This window comes from Phyllostomus discolor, chromosome 8, assembly GCF_004126475.2.
Source record: "Phyllostomus discolor isolate MPI-MPIP mPhyDis1 chromosome 8, mPhyDis1.pri.v3, whole genome shotgun sequence".
Classification (NCBI taxonomy): Eukaryota; Metazoa; Chordata; class Mammalia; order Chiroptera; family Phyllostomidae; genus Phyllostomus; species Phyllostomus discolor.
The window spans coordinates 69835058-69860360 of NC_040910.2; the positions used below are offsets into that span (position 1 = coordinate 69835058).

Consider the following 25303-nt stretch of genomic DNA (forward strand, 5'->3'; position numbering starts at 1 on the left):
GCAAGTGAGTCCCGGCCAGGTAGCTTACTTGGCTAGAGCATCATCCTGATACACCAAGGTTGTGGGTATGATCCCTGGGGGCAGGCGCATATAAGAATCAAATAATGAAAGCATAAATAAGTAGAACAACAAATCAGTGTGTGTGTGTCTCTCTCCCCATTTCCTCTCTCTCTAAAAATCAAATTTAAAAAATCAGAGGGCAAGGACTGGCAGGGGGTGGGTACATAATGGGGGATATCTGTAGTAGTGTCAACAATAAAAAATTTAAAAGAATTAAATTTTAAAACTTTTTTCAAAGGTAGTGAGTGTTTTTTCCTTTTATCCTGATTTTCAGAAGGGCTTGGTGTAGGAGTGGCGGCTGTGTAGCTGGCTAACTAGGGAATGGTGTTCTAATGGGATGTCTGATTATGGAGGGCCCTGTGCTGGGGCCTAACCAGGGTGACCTCTCGTGTTCTGCCTTACCCTCCACCCTCCTCTGGGGCAGGGGTGTTCTGTGGTGCACTGTCCCAAGAGAGCAGATGAAGAGGCTGTGTCAGGACTTCCTCCCAAGCTGTCCACCCTACCCAGGCCCAGGTGCCTTAGGAGGTGTAGATTTTCACTCCATCACATGGCAACAAGCATCACTGTGCTGGAGGAACCAGGGGACACCCACTGGGTGTTGTGTGGAACTGTGGTATCTGGCATCCCTTTCTCCTCTGGGGCTGCCGTACTTCACCCCCTGGGCTCGCCCTCTCTGCACAGTCACCTCCTGCCCAGATCCTACCTGTCCTCCAAAGTCCTGGGTAAACGTAGTGGGTCAATAAGTGACTCCTTAATACAAATCATGGTTTGGTGCCCTGGATCATACGGGAAGAGATTCAAATATGACAGCACCTTCCCCTTCTCCCCCTCACTGGCACCTTTGTCCTCAGGGAGGCTGTCACTCTGGTCTATCTTGCTCATTGGATTCCCACAGGACTATGAGTTTATGAGTGGCAGGGTCCTATCTCCCTGATTCTACCACTTATGATATATGTTTTCTGTTAGAGTAGAGGTCTCTTTAAGCACTCCTGTTCTTCTCTGGAATCCCAGAACCTAGGGGACCCCAAGTCTTTCATAAGTTGGGCAGCTGGAGAATTTCACTCCTCTAACTCAAAGACATACTCTGTCCATGTTCAGCAGGAAGCAGTTACAGAAGTATGACCCTCATTCACATTCCCTCGAGAATGAGGAATGAAAAATCGGGAGCAGGAGAGGAGGGTGGAATTGTCAGAGAGGGCAAGGATCTCAAGGTCTGGAAAGTTCTAAATGTTGTTACTAAGTGTTATTCTTGCTGTCTGACAGAAACTAAACAGCATAAGTGTAGCTAACTGCAAAGAAGAAATCAATGCATAATTGACCCAATAGTGTATATAAGCAATAGCTAAGTCTCTCTTTGGGGAATACAGAGCTTTAGATGTGAATCCTATCTACTTTACTCACTACCAGTAAATAAAATTATCTTGCAACATCACATCTGGTTCTTGAATAGAACACCCCACCCCTTAAGTTCAGTAAGTTTGGCAGTTTCTTTAAAAGTTAAGCATACACCTACCATATCATCATCAGTCATTTCTCTTCCATGTACTTACCCAAGAGAGACAGAAGCATGGTCCATTCAAAAATGTGTACAGGAAGGTTCATAGCTGCTTTACCTGTAATAGCCCAAAACTAGAAATAACCTAAATTTCCAACTGTAGGTGAATGGATAAATTGCGGTATATCCATACAATGGATAAATTGTGGTATATCCATACAATGGAATGCTATGCCCAGTGAAAAGGAGTGAAGGGCTGATGCACATGACATCACGGATAGTCTCAAAATACTCATGCAGACTGAAAGAAACCAGACAAAAAAGAATATATGTTATGATTCCATTTATATAAAAATCTAGAAAAAACAAACTAATATGAAATGACAGAAAATACAGTGTTAAAAAGGGGCAAGAGGTGTGAAAGGAATTACCAAAGAGCATTCAGAAATATGAGGTTGATGGATATGCTCTTTATCTTCAGTGTGGTAATGATGTCATAGGCATGTGCATATGCCAAACTTACCAAATAACACTCATTTAAATATGCACAATTTACTAAATTTCCATTATACCTCAATAAAATTTAAAATGTATCTGCTAGACGAAAGAGAAACACACAATTTGTGATTTTATCCAGACTTGTATCCTACCTTTTTGATGTCCTAACAACCCTAACAGAGACATTTAAATAATCTAGTCATTTAAGTGCAACACTTGTATTGATACTGTTTCAATTTAAAAAGTATAAGATTATCAATGATCCCCACCTTTATTTTAACAATATTGCTATCAAATTACCAATGGCATTTACATTGAAACTTGACAAACTCATCTAAAGCCTGTGCATAAATAAATAAAAGTAGTAAATGAGAATAAACTGGAAAAAATGAAAAAGAATAAATGAATAAATACTGAGTAAATACTGATCCCATGAGATTTTGAAATGTACTATCCAGACAGGAAATGGCAGGAAAATATTCGACAGATTAGGGAAACAAAATGGAAAATCCAGAGAACAAATCCAAGTTTATACAATACTTAAGCATTTAATAAATGTGGCATCTCAAGACAGTGAGAATAATTTTTTCAATAAGTGTCACTGAATTGGCTAAATATCTGCTGAGAAAAACTGGAAATCTTTACCTTCACACCATGTGTCGCAATTCCAGACGGACAAAGGATGAAACACACAACCTGAGTTCTGGCAACAAAGTGACCTGAGCTAATGCAGAACTCCTACTGCAAACCTCTCAACAATACTAGATGAAATATAATTTTTAAAAATATTTAATGAGTAGCAGATCTCACAAGAAATAAAAGGAAATCCTCAGATGTAAGAGGAAATAAGGATCTGAAGCCACAGTATTAAAGAAGTACTGGGGCTGTGGTGATCACGAGGAGGAGATAAGGGGAAAGAAATGCCAGTTGTGAGACCTGGAAACAGGCCCCGACGGCCACGGGCTTGGGTTTCGGTGCCCACACTTGGACATGCACCGAGGCTGTGGCTCCCACAAGGCCAGGAGTTAGAAATGAGACCCTGCTGACATGCCAGGCCCCCTGTGACCAAACCAGACAAGGACGCTGCCTTCACATAAATCTATATTCTAACAAGTGTTAGAATAAAACAAGTGAGAGGATGGGAAGACAGTTTATAAACATAGCAAGTAAATTAAATAGTATGTTAGAAGCTGGTAAGTATTATGGGGATAGAAAACAGAGTGAGATAAGGGTGATCAGGGGTGGAGGGGATGAAGAGACACAGACAGGCACAAATAAGAAAGTTGTTAAATAGGGTAGTCAGGGCAGGTGGCACTGAGAAATGACAACTGACCAAAGACTAAGAAGCACTGAGGAAGCCACCCACACAGAGAGCTGAGCAGAGAGAACCACCAGCAAGAGCAGACTGGGAGGCTGGAGGACCAGGGCAGAGGCAGGGAGACCAGTTTGAAAACTGCAGCAGCAGCCCAGGTAGCACCAAGGCCTGGACCTTCCGAATGCGCCTGAAGGGAAAGGGAGACTGAAATCTTTGTCCATCAGCCTCAAGTGACAACAAAATTCTTGAGTCGAGGGAGAAGAAGTCCTCTGTGGGAGAATGAAACTTGGGCCTGCTAGAGATTAGAGGCAAAATTCGTACTCCTCATTTGACACAGGAATTTCCAGGGTAATTAATTAATGCAAAAATCGGTCCCAAGCCAATGATAACCCTAGGATGTCTGGCAAAATCACTCAGTAGAACCATTTCCAGAACTAAGACCAGTGTGATTTTCACTAAATCCCCAATAAAGATAAGCGCACGATCTGACAGGGTAAAACACACGAGGAAATCACTCACCACGAGGAAAGGTCGGCCGACGGAGCAAGCAGGAGGATCGTCCCCCCACGAAGTTGAGATCGCCCACCAAACTAAAAAGGACCAGGGTGAGTCATACTTAAAACTCTTTACAAGGAAACAGTGCTGAGCAAAAGCGGCCAGGTACTGAAGAGAACACACACCATCATTTATTTCACTGATAGGAAGTTCAAGAACCAGCAAAATGAAATCTGCGGTGTTGGAAGTCAACATGGCGGTGACAGTGTGTGAGTGGGGCGCGGGGGGACTGGGAAGGGCGTAATGGGGCCTTAGGAAAACACTTTATCAACGACTGAGCTAGTCACACAGATGAGTGGACGCTGTGCACATTCATCCAGCTAAACACAGCGGAAGGCAAAGAAGGGGCAGATCCCACGTCTTCCGACACCCACACAGAAGAGCTGGCGAGTAAGCGGGGGACATTCCCAGTGGTCCTGGAGGGCAGTCCCAGCGAGGCCCCCCAGTCAGAGCCTGCGCTGTCAGTATTCGAGGGAATGCAATGGAAGGGAGGAGGTGGGAAATACATCGTTCAAGTTGAGAGCTGACAAAAGCCCAAAGTTGAGGACGAGCACTTTGCCTTTGGGCTCCTTCCTACACCCTCCGCTGAGCTCCTCCAAAGAAAAATGCAAGGGCTCCTCCTACTCCCCATCCCGCAGCGTATACCAAGGTGGTCCTGAGCACAGCCCCCAAGACAGTGAGACGGTGAACGCCCAGAGCAAACAAGGTGTCCCAGCGCTCAGGCTGCGGGTGGAGCCGGATCTAACCCAGGCAGCCCCGGGCTGGAGAGGGGCTCTCACCCACACCCTTGACGCGTACATCTTGGTATTTCATACATTGTTAAATAAAATGCCAAGCTCTTTGACCTTGATTTTAGAACTATTTCCTATGGATCAGAAATAGCCATACAGCCATACTTGCTTTTCACTTTCACTGGATCTTATTCTTCTGCAAAGATCTTTGATTTAAAACAAAAACAAAAACCACCACCCAACAACAACAACAACAACAGCAACAACAACAAAAGCCCCAGCTGTGAAACTCCGGCTCCAACTGTAAACAGGGTGAGAAATGCAGGGAAGGACGCCCAGACCGGTCCTCCCTAGCGTTCCGTGTGTCAGGATGGCAAGTCTGCCCGACCCTGTGGGTCAAGAAGGATCGATTTCTGCGGATTGGAGTGAGGAGCAATTTCCTCCCTGGGGGCAGCTGGGAAGGCCGAGCACTTTCTCACCCTGGATCTCGCCGGGTCTGAGCCACGAAGTGAGACAGGGCTGGGTCTGGGAATACAGAGCCGGCTGAGAGCGGCCTGCCCACCTCTGAGGCCTGGCTTCCAGCAGAGGAAACAAGTTGGCCGCAGGACGCAGAGCAGGGGGCTGGTGTCCAACAGCCCTGCCCTGGGGCGCCCAACCCAAAGGTACTTTCATGTTTCAGATGCCAAATTCTGTATCTGTAAACACAATGTGTTTCCTTTTTCATGCTGGGATTGGGGCTGTTATTGTTCAGCACTTTCTGTGCCGGCCCAAGTGGAAGCAGAGCACTCAGGGAGGGACTGAGCAGAGTCCCCGAGTCCCCATGTCTCAGTGCCACAGAGGCAGGGCCTGGGGTCCGCGGCCCAACTTCTCCGGTGGGACATCCTCGTGCAGGGGAGAGGGACTCCAAGCCAAGCAGGTCATGTCTGGGGGTAGTGTGGAGCTCTCCCAGTCCAGGGGGCTGCCGCCGGAACTCCAGAGCGGCCGCTCCCAGGAGACCCCCCTTTCCATGGAACTGTGGTCTCTAGACAATCTTGGCGTGGAAGAAAACAAAAACACCATGACAGAACAAATGCAGGAGAAACATGAAGCAAACCACACTCTAGTTCTGTAATACAGTAGCCAAATCAAACACCTGCTCTGAGACCCTCAGTGCCTCCCCAGCATCCCGGGCACTCGTTGAATTTCCTCATTCTGGGGGCCCACCCATATTTACGATGAGTGCAAGTATTCATCTTTCCACCTGCAGAACCTCCCAGGTGAGAGCGCATTCCACCTGCGGGAAGGCATCCGCGTCACACCACGTCTCTGCATGCCAGCGCCGGCAGAGCCGCCTGACCAGTGAACGCTCCAGCAGCATCCACTTACAGGGTGCGCATCCTTGTCTGCTGGCTGGGGCAGCGGGGGAAAGTCTTCTGAGACTGGAAATGACATGTGGTTTTCATCTCTTAGGCTAATTCTGAATAAGTAGTAATGGCTGCCTGGGGTATTATATCGAGAAGGATTCCAATGCCTTAAGACCATTTCTGGAACTTAGGAGGAAAGAGTGCTGTGATTGATTAGCAATGTCTGCCCTGGTTTCAGAACTGGGGAGTGGCAGCATACCTACTGAGCACTCACCCACAGCCACTCCAAACACTGACACTGGTCATCAGGCAGGCAGGAAGTGTGCGTCGCTTGGGGACCTCAAATATGGAATACAGCACAACATATAGGCCCCCAGAAACTAAGAGAGGTATCTCATTTTCTTGTTGCCTAGGACTCAGTTATTCAGATCTAGCCCCTTTAAAGATCCCTGGGGTGTTACACATTGTCTAACATAGGAGTGAAACCTCTGGAATGGGTAGAAATTGGACATGACAACCCATAATCTCTCGTCTGTAGGCAGAAAAGGATGGAGGAAAAACCTAGAAAATCTAACAGCAGCAGCAGTCAAGGAGGGGGCTGGGATGGGCCCCCAACAAAAACTCGACCAACTGATGAGGCCCAAAACCTCACCCAGGCTGGTCCCCAACCCTGGCTGACACAGATCTCCAGCGTCTTCTCCAGGCTCCAGCTGAGCCGGGAAGGCTTGTCCACAGTCAATATAATGAACTAGGGTGTTACTTTCTGCCTTCCAGGGTTCTCACCCAACAAATTTTCTCTGCTCTCTGGAAAGCCACCCCTTTTAAAAGCCTGGAAGTCTACCATACCTACAGAGACATCTTTCTTCTGGGTCTTCTTTACAGGCATAAATACACTGCAACATGAACTCACTTCAACCAAACTGCAGCTACTATGCTAATCCCGAGGCAGAAGGATCTGTGACCTGCGGGCATGACCCTAACACAGGAAAAGGCAGAGCACACTTCTCCATTTCTTGGCAGAACTCCTGGACACCTGTCCGCTCAGATGATCTTCCCTTGTTCTCCGAGTGCCGCCAGATGCCTCTGATAGCAATGCCCACCGCCAGGGAGGCCTGGGACAGGCACCGAAGTGTCAGAAGGGAAAGGCTCTGAGGAGAGGCATTCCACATCTCCTCCATCACAGGACCCCAGCTCCTTCTCCCCGTCAGAGGGTAGAACTGGCACAAGCCGGTGTAGCCAGAGCTGAACACTCACCTAGCTGAGGTGCCCCAGAGGCTGGGGGTGGGAAGGGAGCATTATCTCTACAGGCAAAGGCCTGACGACTGAAATGGGTCTCTGCCTCCAGACACGGAGGGAAAATTCACATAAATTACACAACGTTCCAAAGGCAGATTAAAATTTAATTCTGAGGTTACAATAGAGATTCATCTTCAAAACAAGAACATGGGGATGCAATACTGTAGCACAGAGCTGTGCTATACCAGTCAAACCTCAGGAGGGCAGTCAGCCAGCATGACCTGTAACAGCCCCGCGTCCAGAGGACTGTCCCAGGCAGCTCACACACGTCAGGCGCTCTTCAAAAATACCGTGCCTCAGAGCCGGTTACAATAGGACACGGCTTTTACACAGATCAGCCTTCAGAACAAACGCCGCTGATCCCCCGCTCTCTGTGTGTGCAGTGGTGTCTGTCGCTGAATAAGCCAAGATGTGCCCTGCAGACCTGTCCGCACTTAATTCAGTCTGTGTAAAGACTGCCCTTTGGTGGCAGGGACATCTGTTTTTGAAAAGCTTCCGTTCCTTGTGGCAATCTGATTAATTGAAACAAAGCACATATAAAGCACCTAGTACAATGCCTGGCATTGAGTAGGGGTTTGTAGTCTGTTTTCAGGATGCAACCTGACAACCGCCATGGACTGGCATTCTAAAGTCTGCAGCTCCCCAGCCACCCCAGCCAATGCCACACCTTCCACGGCTGTGGAGACCACAGGGGCTGACGTGTGTCTTTCTCGACAACAGGCAAACTGCTGTGAGCTGCTTTGCAAGTATCAGGCTTAAAACCTGAGTGTTTTATAAAACCTCCTACACCTCTGGTCTCCCACTAATTTAAGGCACTGCAGAAACGCAAGGGATGATTGTCATTTCTAAAAGAAAGAAAAAAATACTGGTTCACAAAATATCCGTACTTGTGCATCGACAGATAAGGCTGTTTTATAATCCAGTTCCCTGGAGAACCATTTATTTTGGTGAGGCCAGTATGCACAGCAGAAACTATAGAAGCCATCAAGATAACACGAATACCAACCCAGTGGACTTTTGAAGTGTAAACATAAAAGTCTATTAAGAATACAATGTTGGTTTAATCCCAAGACAAAAAATCTACTTAATGAAAAGCACAACTCATCTCAAGAAGGAAATATCGATACCAGCTGTGAGCAGAAAATGAGGGGATTCCTTCCAGGGAACATTTGAATTTCAACCCACTGCCTTTCCAATATTTTCTCTGGACATGAAGTCTCAAATACTTTTCCGAGGATCTCATTTTTCTGCAGGAGGAGGAGGTCAGGGAGAAGTCTGGGCAGGGCCGAAGGAGAGCTTGGCAGGGCCTCGGAGTGCAGAAACCCGCCCCACGGGGATCACCCGACGCCACTCCGTTTCTCTTCTCTGCAGACAGGAGGGAGCAGCCGCCTGGCCCCCAGGCGCTAATGAGAGCCCCCAAAAGACCCTTACTCCAGCTGCCATGGGGCCAGCAGGGGTAAATGAGAGCCCTGTGCTGCTGACACACAAAAACTGCCCCCACCAGCACAGTGCTGGTGGCCAGGATATGCCACTAACCTCCTCTCTTGAACAACACCACTTCTAAGCCGCTGCCTAGATTTCTTTTCAGTATGTTCCTGAGAAGCAAAGGGAATCCAAGCCTCAGGGAGAAAGGAGACGGCCTCGGTTCAAGAGGATTTTCTTGACTATGACCTCTGTTCTGTCACCTTCAAGAAAGGTCACAGGCCCTGGAATCAAGAAAGCCTTGGCCATCCACAACGCTTGTGCACACTGAGCCCCCACAAGAAAGGGCAGAAACCCTTTTCACTCACATTCCTAACTCCCAGCTCCCACTAGGCCTGATGGTTAAAATAAAGGACAACTTATCACACATAATCTCATATTTAAGCACGTATGAACACAATACATATAATAATATAGCATAGTATTGGGTAATATAACACGGGAACCACCTGTTTTATCAAGAAGTAACAGGCTATGCCAATTCTTGTCCTGTCACATACGTATGGCTGCCATCCATCCATCCATCTAGTCCATGGGAAGGCAGCACAGAGGATGCAATACAAGCATAATGCCAAGATGGAGCTCCAGCTCCAGCACCTACTAGCTCTGTGTAGTACTAATAGCCTTTGGGTAAACCATTAATGTCTCTAGGTTATAGTTTCCTCACCTGTAAAACAAAGACAGTAACAGTGCCTATTATTATCATAGTAGGTGGGGAGCACTTGGCAAAAAATAAACCTTTGAGAGTTAATCATCACAATGACGATCATTACAATAATTACTACGACTATAAAAGCATTCACTGATGTACAGCTCTGCGCCAGACTCCAGACTAGGTAGCAAGCAGCAAGAGCCTTCTGATTTTGCAGGAGTCTTTAGTGGGGCATTGGATTTCTCACGGCAACACCACCAACATAACCTCACCTCCTTCTCTTGCTGAGGACGATGGTAGGCCCAAACACTAGGGCCACTTACAGCATGAAAACTCCCCTCCCAAAGCCATGTTTAAACAATTCTGGGCATTATTTGGCAGGTACCCACGACCACAGGAGGCCAGCCCAGCACCGTGCTCGTCTTGCAGAGATGTCTTTTGTGTGGGTTTTGGGTTTCAGCCGGGCAACACAAAACCATAGGGTGAGTCGCAAAACGAGTTTTCACAAGCTCACGCTGTCACAAACCAGGCAGGGGTTCACGCTGACATCCCCACAGTAAGATTAAACAGCATGCTTAGTCAGGCACTAAATACTAACACAGCTCCGACGTCAGGGGGACACTGATTAAAACTGATGTCAATAATTTATGAAACACAATATGGTCTTCAGATGCTCTTTTGGGGGGGAAAAAGGAAGGAAGAAAGAAGGGCCTGGCAACCCAGGTGGTTTAAAACTGTTCATGCGTTCTCCCTTGAATATACCACCCCCCCACACACCATGCATGGATGCTTCTTTACACCATGAATGTAAGTGCACATGTGTATAAAAGCATGTGAACACTGCTGATACATATGGGCGGAAGAAAGTATTTAGTTATTCCACGGAGAGCTGTCGAGGCTGTAACATTATACATAGTCTTGTCTTTCATATTGTTTTGAGGGTTTTTTTCCCGGAAGAAATCCAAAATTGCATTTAAAATAAAATTGGGTTTTACAAAGGTTCACATTTATTCCACAGAGAGCTCAGCCTTGAAACAGCACCAAAAAGAGAGCTGGACCAAAGGAAACCTACAGGTTATATGCATTTTTTACTCATCTGAAAGTATCCTGGCCTTACGTAGAAGAGCCACTTAGTGAAATAGTAGCAAACAGTTTTTTAGAGTTTTAGGAATTGGGGTTAACCTGGAGAAGGATACTATTTCAGTCTATTCTTAATCATGTTTCACTTTAAAAGGCAAAGACAGACTAGCACTGTGACCATGTTTTATTTTTATCAAGACTGATTTTTGGAATAAAGAATATAGACATTTCTTTACTTTGCCTTAGTTGTAAATAATCTGGGTAGCTTGGCTTTCTATGTCATCAGTGTGAAATTCACAAGCTGGGATTATGTTGGGGGAAAATCTGAGCCGCTGATAGTACAAAAGTTAGTGTTTGAAGGATTTATTAATGCTTTTTCCTAGCACAGGGCCCTGTAGTGTCTCAGAACACCTGTCAAATACTAACTCATTCACGCATCTCCACTACAGGCCTTTTCATAAAACGCTAGACCTTTCATTGTAAATCACTTTTAAATTGTCTTTGCTGGCTTTCTCTTCTGCAGAATGATGGAAAAATCACTAAGGCTTCAATTTAGACTTTAGGGAAACTTCAACCTGACTTTCCTGTCTGTATCTACAAGGTGTCAGAACATCTATACAAAAAGGAAACTATAAATAACTTTAACAAAGTCAGTAAGTTGAATTGGCTTTGCTTTTACAACATGAGTGAGTAATTGGCAAAATTTAAAGATTCTTTCGCTACTGAGAATTAAAATAACTTCAGTAAAAATCAGAAAATATTGTTAGCCTATTATTTGTCATGTAGATTATGTACTTATTAGGCCTAATTAAACTTTTTGAGCAAAAAAGGCTTACTAATTACATTTAGTTAATATGTTGATTGCTCAATTTGGACTAAAAAAACGGTCTATCCAATTTGTGCATAGTTAGTGCTTCAAACAAAAGACAAAATCCTAAACAACAGAGGTTACTTCAAGTGCATAACCAGTATCACAGCAAATGTGGGTTCTGTCTCCAAAGTACAGGGAGAGGTAGGGACGGCTAAGGAATCTGAACAAATCCAACACTGAGAGGGATCTTCAAACCAGTGAAATGTTACCACAAAGTCCAGTTTATTTGCCTCAGTGTGTTTACTTGCATTCGTCCAATCAGACCCTGCTGGTGACAATTCAAAGGTATCTTTCATACACACACACAAACTAAAACTGATAGCAAAACGCTGGGAGGCCCTTGGAATGTCAATACAGGGTTTTTCCGCACAAAAGGAAGAAAAGAAAAGAGGAAAGGGAGAAAGGGGGAAGAGATGGGAAAAACCAACATTTCTGAAGAACTTGACCAGATCAAAGGAATTTTATTCTCAAAGAGCACTAATTCCGGGTATAGCTACTATCTCACTGGGGAATCCTGAAAACTCTCTTCAAACCCGCGACCAGCTCCGTCTCTGAAACCAGGGGGGAGAACAATTAGGTCTGCAAACTCAGGACACACTGAGCGCAAAAATGGAGGCCCCGCCATGCAACGGGAGGCCCTGCTGGGCCTCAGCGCGACCCGGCTCTCCAAGACATGTTTTCCATTCGATTGCTCAAAAGTCTGCATCCGCAGTCATGAGGCACAAACTATTCGACAACAACATGACACAATTAATCAGAACCAGACCTCAAAACGTGTGTTTGTGGGGACCAGCAAACTGCAATGCGCCGCAGAGGGCGAAGCCGCTGCAGACTCACACCGGCTGTCTGGGGGGTGGGGAGAGGCGGAGGGAAAAGCTGTGCGTTCACAAAAGATGCACACCAAATGGCACTTTACAAACTAAACAATTTTCATTGAAACAAAATGATGGATTTGGAAATTTACTTCTCATACTGGAAAAGTAAAGTATTGTCTTACTATCTGGCCCCTCCTCCCCCGACCCGGTGCGGGAGAAACTGGTGCCTGAAAGTTTCTATAGCAGCAAAACTGTGCAATTCAGAAATAGAACGTATCTTTTTTTTTTTAAGCCTTGTTTCTGACTCAACGTATTCGTCAGTGCCGGTTTTGTCAGTTTTCTCTTTCAGGAACTGAAACCCCATTAAAAAGTGACAATCTGGACATTTAGTTAATTCAAAACTGTGTAATTGCACCAAATTCTGACACTAACAAAAAATTCTGGAATACTTCTTTTTTGAACCAGAATTGAATTGGTTTAAAACTACTGAACTCTTCTTTGTAATCTGTAGATAGTCATTTAAATCACATCATTCTTTTGCTAACACAAACACGCTGTCCAAAAGGAAAAAAAAAAATGTTTTTCAAACCAGAAAAGGCAATTCGTCGGGTACAGAACTGGCCCCAAACAGCAAATCCCCTCTGCCATCTCCCAAGGGATTTACGGTTGTGGGGCTGGAACTTCCCGGGAACCCGGCCGGGATCCCCAACTGCGCGCCCAGCTGTAGCCCTAGGAAAGAGGGGAGGGGTGGGGCGGAGGTGGATCGCAGGGACCCGCCAAAGTAAGGGTTAGGCAATGAGTTTGCATTTGGATCCGAGGTTAGAGGGACCAGTTGGCAAATTTTCTGCAAAACTCTCTCCCCGAGACATTTCTCGCACTTCTTCTTGGCTTCACAGGGTGTACTGGGTGCAAACCCGAGAATCCACGGCCAGCGCCACGCCAGCAAGTGGTCCTGCTCTCTGCCCTCTTGGGCCCACTACATCCCAGAACGCACCTCCCACCACCCCCACGGCATTACCGCAACGGAGGATCCCCGTGCGGCTGCCGCTGACGCTCCAGAGAACTCCTGGCTGCGAGACCCGAGAGCAGACACCCGGGTGTCCGCCCGCCGCCCACACCCCCGCGGCGCTCCACTCACCCACGCACTCGTTGGCCTCGCGGGCGGTGGCGCGCTGCCAGGGCCGGTCGTAGTGAAAGGGTTTGCAGCGGTCGCACTCGGGTCCCGCGGTGTTGTGCCTGCAGTCGCACACCAGGCTGTCGTCGCGGTCGCGCACGCAGCGGGCCGCGTGTCCGTTGCACTTGCAGCGGCCACCCACCTGCAGGTCGGACACCGCATAAAAGTACGAGTCGCGCGCCAGCTCCGAGTCGTCCTCATTCTCGTCGCCGAAGGTGTGCAGGCGGCTGAAAGCCACGCGGATGTCCGTGGCCGTGACCCAGTCCTGCAGCACCGGCGAGTTGTCGAAGTCGTGCGCCGAGGGCCGCCCGTCCAGCGTGCTGAAGGCGATGAGGCCTCCCGAGAGCGGGCGCATGTCAGTGTGCGAGTCAGTGCACACCGCCTCCTGCTCGTTCTGCTTGGTGATGGGCGCGCGGTGTGGCCGGTTGTACATCTTGCGGCACTGCGTGGAGTAAAACTGGAAGGGCACCCACGTGCGCCCGTAGTCCATGGACTTGTAGATGGCCATGGACTCGGGCCGTGGAGAGCAGAACTGCAGGCTCACGTAAGTCACCTCGAACTTCTTGCCGAGCGACAGCGTGAGCGTGACGTTGTGTGGAAACTGCAGGTAGTTCTCGGACTGCCAGCACGTCAGGTTGTGAGGGTTGTTGAGATCCGTGAGGAAGGCAGGTGGGTGCGCCTTTTTGGGGTCGGACGCGTTGCAGAGGTGGCAGGAGCGCAGCCGCTCCTCCCCGCGCTCGCTCACCACGCAGTAGCGCGCCGGGGGCCGGCCGCAGGTGCTGGACACGCGCACGTCCTTGCCGAAGGCCGCGTTGACAAAGTCGGGGATGCAGCGGCGGGGATGGCCATTCTCATCCGAGCAGGGGTCCGGCTGCGCCGCCTGGCCCGCGAACATACTGAGCCCGGGCCCGCCGCGCACCGCGCCCACCAGGCACGCCACCGCCGCCAGCGCCAGCGCCTCCCACACTGCGCGCATCATGCTGCGTCCAGCTTGCCCCGGCCCCGCCGCGCCGAGGAGTCGGTCCGCCCGCCGCAGAAGGCGCCTGCGGAGAGAGGGGAGCTGTGCTCAGCCAGCCCGCCCCGCGCCCTCCATCCCCCACGGGGCAAAGAGCCGGGGCGCGGGCGAACGCCCAGCTTCTCCAGCACCAACCCCGCGCCCGACTGCCCGCCTCGCAGAAGAAGGCGAATCCGGGGCCCCCAAGCAAGAATTGCCCGCGCTTCTCCCCGGCTGAGCGGAGAACCGGGGCCGTGTGCTAACGCTCGGCTTCCCAGCCCTCCACGCCGCCCGAGGGGCATACCTGCGCGGGTCTGCCTGTCAGCAGCGAGCCCGCCTAGCACCCCAAGACCTGGGTGCAGAAGAGCGCGAGGGTCCCCAACCCCGCACGACCCGCGCCTCTTCCTCCTGCAACCTGGGATCCCTCTCCGGTGCCCCAGATCCCGTCCCCGCCGGAGACTCCGCATTCGGGACTTTACCTCTGGAGAGGGCAAAAGAGAAAGAAAAGTTTGACCGGCTCCGGCCCCGGCCGGAGAGCCCGCACGCCGCACAGCTAAAGCCTCTCACTCGCAGCTAGCAGACGCGTCCTGCCTCAGCGCGGGCTTGCCAACTCCATGCCCGGCGCGGCCGCCGCTACCCAGCCCCGGCCCCGGCCCCGCCGCTGCCGCCGCCTCTGCCTCTCTCTCCGGAGTGACGAGGCGGCCGCCCGTCTCCCGCCGCGGTCCGAGTGCTGCCCAGCCCGCGCCCGGGGCGCACACGCACACTCACGCTTGTTGGCGTTTACTCACACACACGCACGCACGCCTCCGAAGGCTCCGCCGCCGCCGCCGCCGCCGCCGCTGGAGCGGGGAGTGGGGGGCGGAGGGGAGCGCGGGGGCGGGGGGCGGGACCGCCGGGCGGGGCGCCGGCCAATAACGTCGGCGAGCAACCGCCGCCTGCGAGCAAAGTTTTCACCCCGGGAAAGAAGAAAGTTAAACGGAACCGGCCGGGGACGCGGAGAGAGCCGAGGGCACCGGCGGGTGGGAACCCGGGAGCCCGAGAAAGCAAAGCAAAGACAAAGAGAAAGCTAGAAGAGCGCCCGGGGAAACCCCGGAGAGGGGGCTGGGCCCGCGCGCACCCCTTGGCGGGAGGAGGGGCGGGCCGGGGACTGTCAGCCTCGCCCCGGCCCCGCGCTGCCCCGGGAGCCTCACAGGTTTCCGCCGGCCCCACGCCTCTGGGAGCTCGCGGGCGGGGGCAGGGGTGGGGTGGGGGAGGGGACGATTTTCTCCCTCAGGGTCCCATCCAAACACATCTGTGTTTGTTTTCTTTGCTGCGCTGAGGTCGGGCCTTCCTCTAACCCAGCCTGATGGCCCCGGTGGCACCGCGTACAGCGCGGTGCCCCTGTCCGCAAAGAGCCCGGGGTCACGAGTAAGAGGGGACGGAACCTCTGCCTGCTCACCCCTCCCGCCCGAAGCCCCTGGGGTCTAGCGAGAACCGACTGCCGCTCGGTAACGCCCCCTCCACACACACGCACACACGCACGTTGTCACTATGCGGTTGGGCCTGCCGGGAACCTGTCTGTTTTCTTGCGGGGGGGAGCTGAGGTGGGCAGGAAAAGATGCGGGACAGCACCCAGGCCCGAGCCAACGCCCCTCTGGACAGGTCTGCGGAGCCTCAGGCTGGGGAAAGCCCACTCTCTCCGGAATCCCAGCGGCAGGCTCATAGTACTTCCTGGCCTAGGTTTTAAAGGGTACTGTACCCCATACTACCTCACGGGAGCCCCACAAAAGCTTTACAAAGCAGGTGCGAGCTCCTCGTTGCAGCTCAGGACACTGAGGTCTCAGGAGGTGAAGAAACTTATCCAAATCTCCCATCTAGTAAACATCAAATCCAAGGCTACAGACCTGGGCTCCTTCTTCCTCTCCTCACATTTGCCAAATGGATATTCCCACGCAAGTGTAGTTTCATGGGACGTCCTCGGGCCCACCCAGCTTCTTCTTGCCTCACACTCTGCCACCTTAAAAAGGACTGAGCACAGCGACAGTATCCTTTGACCATCTTGCAGCAGCAGCCAAAGAGCTTTGGGGAAAGGAAGGCACTGGGCTGAGAGTTTGGGACTCAGCTTCTGTTTATTTGTTACTAGTAGTAGATCTGGATTGAAACCTCAGGGTCCTGATTCTGGCCCAACGGATGACTTGCTGCATTAGCTCCATTAAGTGCTTTATTTTGTCTTATTGGCATTTTCATAAGTTCTGAGACTCTAAGAAGGGGCCTCAGGGTTGGTCTGGCCCAGCTCAGTCTTGAAAGAATGCCTTTCCCTTCGTCCCTGCGAGACAGCCACCCAAGCCAGCTCTTCCAGGCGGGAGTTCACCCAGCCCAAGGAAATAAATCCAATCCGCTGCAGGACTGCCTGGGCCCATCCTCTCCCCTGGGGTAGCACATTAGCTTTTCCTTCTTGTGCCACTACCACTCTACACCGGTTATTTATGCCTTACCTTGTGGCAGAGAGGATTTCAGGTGACTTACAAGGTACTTAAAGCATGGCAAAATAACATAAATTAGAAGGTGAGCTGAAAGGAGATAAACAGAATGGTTAACCACTGTGGACTGTGAAATTCCAATGGTATGAAAGGCAGCCTAGCAGTTGGGAGCACATGCTTTGGAGCCAGAGGGTGACGTGGGCAAATTTTGCAACTTTCTGTGCCTTATTTTCCTCATTTTCAAAAGGGGTACAATGATATATACCTCATAGGGTTGTGAGCATCAATGAGTGAACATATGAATATTATAGCTTATATAATGTGTATATATGTATATACATTGCACTTATATAATCTATATGAACATACATTCACATATATATGTAAATATACATAAAGCCAAGCACATAGTAAGTGGATGTAGAAACCATTTGTTCTTAGTATTAAATTGCTAGATCATAATAGAAATTTTAAGTTATTTAATAAAATTTTTAATTAATAAAACTATAAAGTGAAAAAAGCAAATTACATAACACTATAATCCAAAAAACACTATGCACAGTGTACTCTCATTTTATTCTTTTTGAAAAAGTATGCATACAAAGATAGCATTGTTAATTGTGGTTATATCTGGATGGTGAGATTAAAGGTGACTTTTATTTATTTTTGCTTGTGTGTTCTCGATTTTGTATGGCAAAATAAGAAGAAAAACTAAGAGAAAAAAAAGAAAAACCAAGAGAGGAGACCAAGTGGAGATGGGATGAAGCTAAAATGCATCCGAGAAGGCCCTGTTCACCTCCTGGAAGTGGGCCGCAGATCTGTCCCTCAGCTTTCCTCCCCCCACACCCACCCAGCAGCCAAAATGAGAAGGAGACCATGTCAGTTACACAATTCCCAGTGTCCATGAGATAAAAACGGACCTGTTACTCAAGAGAATTACAACTATTCTCAGTACTAAACTCAGACAGGAACTTCTCCTGGGGGCCTCATAACGGGGAACTGGGGAACTCGGTGTGAGGTGACAAGCAATCACCCTCAACAACATCCCCCTGCCAGTCCCAGCAGTGGGCTCTGGGGGGCGGTTTGGGGGATAGCGTACAAGGTAAGCTGATGGGGACCCACCAAAACACAGGACAAGACACACTGAGGGAGGGAAATCAGGGTGCCCCACTCACCCCCCAGCCCACTGGGCCAGGTAAGGCAGCAGGGTTGAAACTGCCCTCTCTGGAGTGCAGCTCTAAGTTGCCAGCTGAGCTCAGGCCGCTGGTCTCCTGGAGGGGAGTTGGGGGAGAGAGGTTTCCACTTTTATTTTTATCCTTCAGCCTAAGCGTACCTTCTTTGGTAGTTTTGGTGAGCAGGATGGTCTCACCTTTATCCGGCGGTCCGAGACATTCTGGGACACAGCAGAACCTGTCTGCCTCCTTGAACCACCTCCCTGTCACTTTGTACAATTGGTCTGATTCCAACTCCACACAGCAGCCCAGACCAAGGTTCTCCCTCTTCAAATTTTTGAAATCAGCCCTCTATCATCCCCCAGTTTTAGGTCTTCTAGGCTAAATACTCCCAGTTCTTTTAAAGGTTTCTCATAGGACATTGTTTTCTGACGACTCCGCACTCTCCCAGTGCCCTCTAATTTGTCAGTGTCCCTTCCTAAAGCATACTGCCTTCTGAGGGGACAAATGAAAAAAACAGATGTCCAAGTGTCGTGAGAGCTTCTAAAGTGGGGGTTATAAATACACACCCACAAAGGCGTGTCAGGCTCTAAGCAGCGGGATCCACGGTACAAACTGGAGTTCAAAACACAACAGTGTGGCTGTTGGGTGAGAAATCAAATTCCCAGGTGTTTCTGCAAGGAATGTGCGGGCAGGGGGAGCCACCCTCCTTGGCACCCAGCCTTACCTGGAGCCCAAGGATCACCCTAGGAAGAGGAGAAGGTGGCAGTTTCAAGAAAACCTGAAAGTAGCCAGAATAGGAGGCAAACAGGAGACTCAGGTGTCCTAGAGACCAACAGGCAAGTTTAGAGGAGGGGCAGTGAGCAGGGTCACATGCTTTCAAGGTCAAGATAAGATCTGAAAGGAGTTCTTTGGATTAAGCTACAAGGAAATCACTGGTGACCTTGACTAGCAGTGGCAGAGGAGTGATAAGGACAGAAGCCAGACCGCCGCAGGTTATGGAGTGAATGGGAGGTGAGAAAGTGGGAGATAGTGAGTGTAGACAACTTTCAAGAAGTGTGAAAACAAGTGGTAGGAAAGGGATAGGGTGGTAGCAGGAATGAGGTGATAGATGGGGTGACATGTGATTGACGGAAGACTGGGATTTTTATTGTTGTTTGTAACATCAGGCTATTTAAACATGCCTAAATGTTGATAGGAAGGAGCATAAGGAAAAAGGTTGAAGACGGATACAACCAGCCTTGTAAAATTCGTGGTCAGGTGGTTTGAAAGCTTCTCTGGTTACAATAGGATAGGAAGTGGCACCCCCTGCTGAGAGTGAGGGAGCAGGTGGGAGCTTTGGAGGTTTGGGAATAGGGGAGAAGGCTTAATTGGGTCATTACAGAAAAGAGGATAATGTTTGCAGGGCAGATAAAGGTCCTATTGAAGTTGCTGACTATCTATGAGAAAGAATGCAAACCAGCAAAGTCACAGGCCTCCCCTCCCCCCAGTGGTGCTCAGCGGCCCCCAGCGCAGGCCTAGGGAAAGCAGCAGAACAGTGGGACTAATCTAGAGTTGAGGATTTGTTCCAGGAGGTGGGACAGGACACAAGGGAAAGAGGGTGGCTGGTGTGATGGACCATGGAGACAAAGCTGAAGAGAGAAGGAAGTGAAGACAGGTCGCAGACAGAAAAGGAAATAGAGATGCCAGGGGTCTAGAGCTGTGCTGTTCAGACACGACAGCCAGTAACCACACACAGCTATTTCAATTTCAGCTTGAATGAATTAAAGTTAAATAAAATTTAAAGCTCAAGTCCTCAATTGCCCCTGATTTGGATAGCGCCAGTAGAGAACACTTCTACCATCACAGAAAGTTCTGTTGGACAGAGCTGGCCCAGAGGATTCAGGAAAATAGAAGAAATGTGGTGAGGAATAACTTAAGAGGCTGTGTTTCCAAACCAGACGTCTGAATTGAGGATTCCAGAGCGGGACAGCTCTGGGTGGAGAAAGGCCCACTGAGGTTCCGGGGAGGGGTGGTTCTGCAGGCAAGCAGAGGTGAAGATGACTGGAGATAAGGAGGTCAAGATATTCCATGGGCTGTCCACCTGGGTATTGTAGACACTCTGAACCAACATCAGGGCTTCCATCAGAGATGAAGACTGAGCCAGGTGCTCATGTCTTCAAAGAAAAGGAAGTATCAGCGATTCTCAACCCGTGTGCCACAGCACCCTGGTGTACCGCAAGAATTCTTAAAACATGCAATACCTGAAGGTGGGTGGAGCAATCAGTGCACAGGGTGAGGATGTGGGGAAGGGCATATCCCAGGGACAGGGGCACCACATGGCACAGGCTAATGGTTTGTGAGGAGAGAAGACAGGAAGAGAGTAACGGAGAGCTTCACTTTGTCCATCAAGCATTTATATAATGCTTGCTCTATGCCAAGCACTCTTCCAAGGACTTTACCATCACTAACTCATAATATTCATAACAACCTGATGGGGTAAGTAGTATTATCTCCATTTTACAGAGGAAGAAACTGAGACACAGGGAAGGAATTTGCTGAAGATGATGCCACAGGCAAGTAGAGGAGCAGAGATTTGAACTAATAGTCTGGCTCCAGTGTTTGGAGCTCCTGGCTCCTACAAGCAAGATGGGCTTGGCTGCCACAGCTTTCCAGCATAAATGAGTCTCAGCCATCTTGAGACAGGAGAAGGGAGTCAGGTCTACCGGAAATACGAGCTGTGACCTGGCTCAGCTGTGCTCCTGAGCATGTCTGGTTCAGTTAACAGGACAGACATTAAATGATTTGATTTCCAGGACTCCCAACAGACTAGAAATTGTAGCAGCAAAGGTGATCCCAGTGTCTGGCCCTTCCAAAAGGGTAGGCGGGGCCTGGATTGATTGTGTTTCTTTTGGAAATGGAAAGAACTTAACTTAGACAGAGTTTGATTCCAATCCATCACTAACTGATTGTATGAAGTTGAGCAAGTTTCTTAACCCATCTGAGCATCAGTTTTCTCACAGTGAAATAAGGGTCATCACACTTCCCTTGTGGGTTTGTTAGGGTGATTACAAAGATGTATCTGGAAGGAAAGAAGCTGGAACAGAGTAGAGGCTCAATATGTGATCATTTAGAGGGATTTTGTTTGCTTGCTTTTAAGATTTTATTTATTTATTTTAGAGAGGGGGAAGGTAAGGAGAAAGAAAGGGAGAGAAACATTCATGTGTGAGAGAAACATCAATTGGTTGTCTCTTGCACACACCCCAACCAGGGACAAGGCTTGCAACCCAGGCATGTGCCCTGACCAGGAATCAAACCAGCAACCTCTCACTTTGCGGGACGACACCCAACCAACTGAACCACACCGGCTGGGGCTATTTGTTTTTTTTAATACTTATAAGTCTCAGATCAGGCTTCCAGATCCTTCAACAGGGAAGAATTAGGGGCATCCTCTCATTTTAAGGCTTCTAGAGCTCAGCTCACCTAACCGGCTTCCTGGAGATTGCTCAAGGGATCCATCCCAGGTCCCTGGGCAGGATTTCAAGCCAGGTGACTGTCCTGGAGAAGGTTTTAGATAGAGCATGGAAAACAGGCCAGCATAGTGCGCAAAGGTCCCGGAGATTTATGTTTCTTCAGTCTTGTTTATCTGCATCTTCAACTCAGGCCTCCCTATTGCAGGCTTCTTGGCTGCGGATTCAGGAGTTGGGCATAGAAACCATACAAACCCCAAATCCAGCAAATCCTTTAATCTACCAGAGCTCTTTGAAGGGGTGAAATGCCTGTGGATAAGGGGAACCAGCAGATGTAATTTATTTTCATTTGCAAAAAGCTTTTGACAAGGTCCCACCCTGAACGCTCTATTAAAATAAAGAAAATGGGGCACCGTGGGGGAAGCTTTGTCATGGATGGAAGCCCGGCCCTGGAGGCCGGAAACAAAGGATGCAAATAAAAGGATGGCTCTCTAGGTGGAGAAAGTAGTGTGTGTGTTGGGCGGGGGGGGGGGGGGGGGGGGGGGGGGGGGGGGGGGGGGGGGGCGGGGGGGAGTCTCTGAGCCCAAAACTGGGGCTCAATTCATTGAACATTTAGACAAAATCTGAAGGAGGGAGTCTTCTCAGTGAAACCTCAAAATGTAAAGGTGACACGGGAGTGCTACCAAGAGGAAGCGGGGGAATTGGAGGATCTCAGGAGACTGTGTGAATGGGCTGCGGAACATGGACAGGTTTAGCAGAAGGGGACGCATGTAGTGGGAAATAATTTTAATACTCTCATAGGATGAAAAACGCCATCAGTTAAGGTTGAAAAAACTATTTTGGTAATTGAACACCAACTATTTCCTTAAGATTGTTTCTCCATAGAGGTGCTATTGGCATTGGGGACCAGAAAATTCTTCACTGGGCAGAACAGTCTTGCTCACCACAGAACATGTAGCATCCCTGGCCCCTGTCCACTTTCAATGTCAGTAGGCCCCACCCCCTACACACACCAGTCATTTTTAGGACAGCTAAAAAGCCGTTCCTCGAATTCACAAATTCCACATAGAAGGGCCCAACCCCATTCTAATCCAGTTGAAATTTAGCCCATTGTGCTAATAAGATACACACACACACACACACACATGCTAAATGCATTCTTGGGAAGAGAACTGAAAGTAAAAACTGAAAATAATAGGCATTTAGGATCTTCTAGGAATTCTAGTTATCACATCTCAAAATGCTTGTGGAGGTAGAGATGGCCCAGACAGGAACGCCTTGATTGTGGTAAGTGCTAGGAACACAAATAACGCAGAGGCGGGCACAGAGAGGGCCAGCAGGAAAGGTAGACTTTAGACAAGGTACTTGGTTGGGGGTTGGGGTGTCTCTAAGAAGGATCCAGTAGAGCAGAGTTAAGTGCAGAGGTGAGCTGTGGGATATTGGGCAGAGGGGGACATTGCATTCCAAGCAAAGGAAACAGGAAGTACAAAGATCCTGAGGCAGAGCTTGACTTATATGAGGAGCGGAATGAAGCCAGGTTGGTGGAGGCTTGGTGAGCCAGGTGGGGAGAGGTAGGAGGTGAAGACAGAGAGGTAGGTATAGGTCAGGGTATGCAGGACCTTACAGACCTTGATCAGTAATTTAAAGTTTTCGGGATCCATCCTGGGTAACTGAAAGGCCCTAGAGTCGCTTTTCCCCATTTCTCTTAATGTTATATTGTTTCCCTGACTAATCTATTAGCTTCTTGAGGGAAGAGCTGTGTCTTTTTCCTCTCAGTCTTCAGTGTTTAACAGACTGTGTGGCACAGAATAGCAGTGTATTACAAATTCATTAAAATTGATCAAAGACCACAGAATTATGAACAATTGATGGTAGTGACCAGTTATGTTAGGCTGAAAAAGGCACCTCCCCACACACACACAATGATATCCTAATCCCTGGAGCTTGTGAAAGTTACCTTATATGACACACATACACATAAGTCTTTGCAGATGCTATTAAGGGTCGTGAGATGGGGATATCATCATGGATTATGTGGGTGGGGCCTAAATGCCATCACCAGTATCCTGGTAAGAGAAAGGCAGAGGGAGATCTGATGTGATAGAAGAGGAGAAGGCCATGTGAAGACAGGGGCAGAGAGTGGTGTGGCCACAAGCCAAGGGGTGTTGGCAGCCACAAGAAGCTGAAAGACACAAGGAACTCGTTCTTCTCCAGAGCCTGCAGAGGGACCACCTCCTTTGATTTTAATCTAGTGATAGTGGTTTCGAACTTCTGGCCTCTAGAACTGTGAAAGAATAAGTTTCTGTTGTTTTAAGCCACCTAGTTTGTGGGAATTTTTTATGGCAGTCAGAGGAATCTAATATACCAACAACCCAGAATGCCAGAATTAAGAGGGTCCCTTGCAAATATTAAAAGGTAAGCTCGGGGTAAATGAAAGGAACAAAAAGAGGAAACACTAACATTCTGGGCTTTGAAATGTCTGTGAAGTCTTCCTTTATGTCTTCTCATGAGCTGTGGCCACGTCCCACTGTCCTTTACCTCCCACAATGCTGAGTTCACTGCCTCAACACACGCTGGCCAAGCACTTGCCGTAACTATTAAGGAATTGCAAACCCCCTTTTCTGGAGGGCAGGGTTGCTGCATTGTTTACGATTCTGAACATATTGTAGAAGGAAGTCAATAGCCTCCTGAGCATTTGAGAAAAGAGGAGCCACAATATCAGGGATATTCATCCACAGGAAGACCAGAAGTTCTCCACTTAGATATGTTTGTGAACTGAGGTCAGGCATCTTCTGTTCTTCTGGAGTCACAGAGAACCACAGATTGGGATCCCTGGGGAAACGGGGTGACTGCTGAATGTTGTTACACTGAGAAGTGACAGCTGACAGTAGAATCCACCCCAGCCACCACCCAGCAACTCAGGACAAGTCCCACCTAGATTCATTACTGTATTAGAGCCCAGCAGAGATAAACAAGACTAGAAGGCACCCCTAGAGAGCAATCATCCAGTGCTCCCCAGTTTAGTGAGACAAGTGAGAAAACTGAGACAAGGAGGCTGAAAAAATTGCCCCAGAGCTGATGTTCCTATTGATGGCCATGAGTCATCAAAACAGGTTGTGGGTCACCCCTTCAGCCGCACCTGGGGAACACCTGGTTCATAGTCAATCCTGCTGATTTAGGTGGGAAAAATATCATGATTTTGATGAAAAAGTGTTTTAAATAAAAATTATTACATAAAATGTTTCTATGCTTAAAGGAATAACCTCCTATTAACTGCAAAAAAGGAAAAAAAACCCTATGTGAAATGGCTTATTTTTCCTAAATAGTGAAATGAGTATTACTGGCCTGTACATCATACAGGGAGAAAACTTTAGGGGGCTTAATTCCAAGGGGTAGTACAGGATGAAAACAGGCATTGACCATTGATTCCAAACAGATTGGGTAAGGATGTGAATTATTCAAGCACAATAAGGTATTAAAGAAAAGTAGGATATGGGAGAAGGGAGGGGACCTCTCTTTCACTAATGCCACTAACATCAGGCAAGGACTGCCACCGGGCTACTCCCCAGACTGAAGCCAGAAACTAGACATAGGGTGGATGGCCATGACCTAGCCTAGAAAGCTACTTCCTAGCGTCTCACTGGGCACCTCGCTTACAGGGAGCCCAGGCTCCTAGGCCTGTTGGCAGAGAGCTCCTTAGGGAGTCAGCAGGATGGTGCAGGATGAAGAAGACCGCTTGGACTGTGCTCCAGCCATACACACTCTCTGTCCTTTGCCTGCCCCTCTGAGCCCGTGGGTGCTACGGGCTAAGTGATTGTGCCCTTCCCCATTCACAGACTGAAACCCTAATCCCCAATGGTGG

The 25303-nt window shown here is 48.8% G+C and overlaps 1 protein-coding gene and 1 long non-coding RNA gene across 5 annotated transcripts in view; one reads left to right on the top strand and one right to left on the bottom strand.

Moving 5' to 3' along the window:
- Positions 1-25303, bottom strand: part of NTN1 (netrin 1) — a 194685-nt gene that overhangs the window by 164696 nt on the left and 4686 nt on the right. The window contains exons 1-2 of one of the 4 annotated variants that reach the window (XM_036033003.1): positions 18720-18740; positions 13332-14410 (exon numbers count right to left, since the gene is read on the bottom strand). In XM_036033003.1, the coding sequence (XP_035888896.1) occupies positions 13332-14346 (1015 nt within the window). In that variant the 5' untranslated portion in view covers positions 14347-14410; positions 18720-18740. The other 3 variants (XM_036033002.1, XM_028534359.2, XM_036033001.1) reach the window with 3 other exon arrangements.
- On the top strand, positions 159-20815 carry LOC118502091. Its single transcript, XR_004904767.1, has 3 exons — positions 159-1314; positions 19889-19895; positions 20805-20815. It is a non-coding gene; the product is annotated as an uncharacterized LOC118502091 (long non-coding RNA).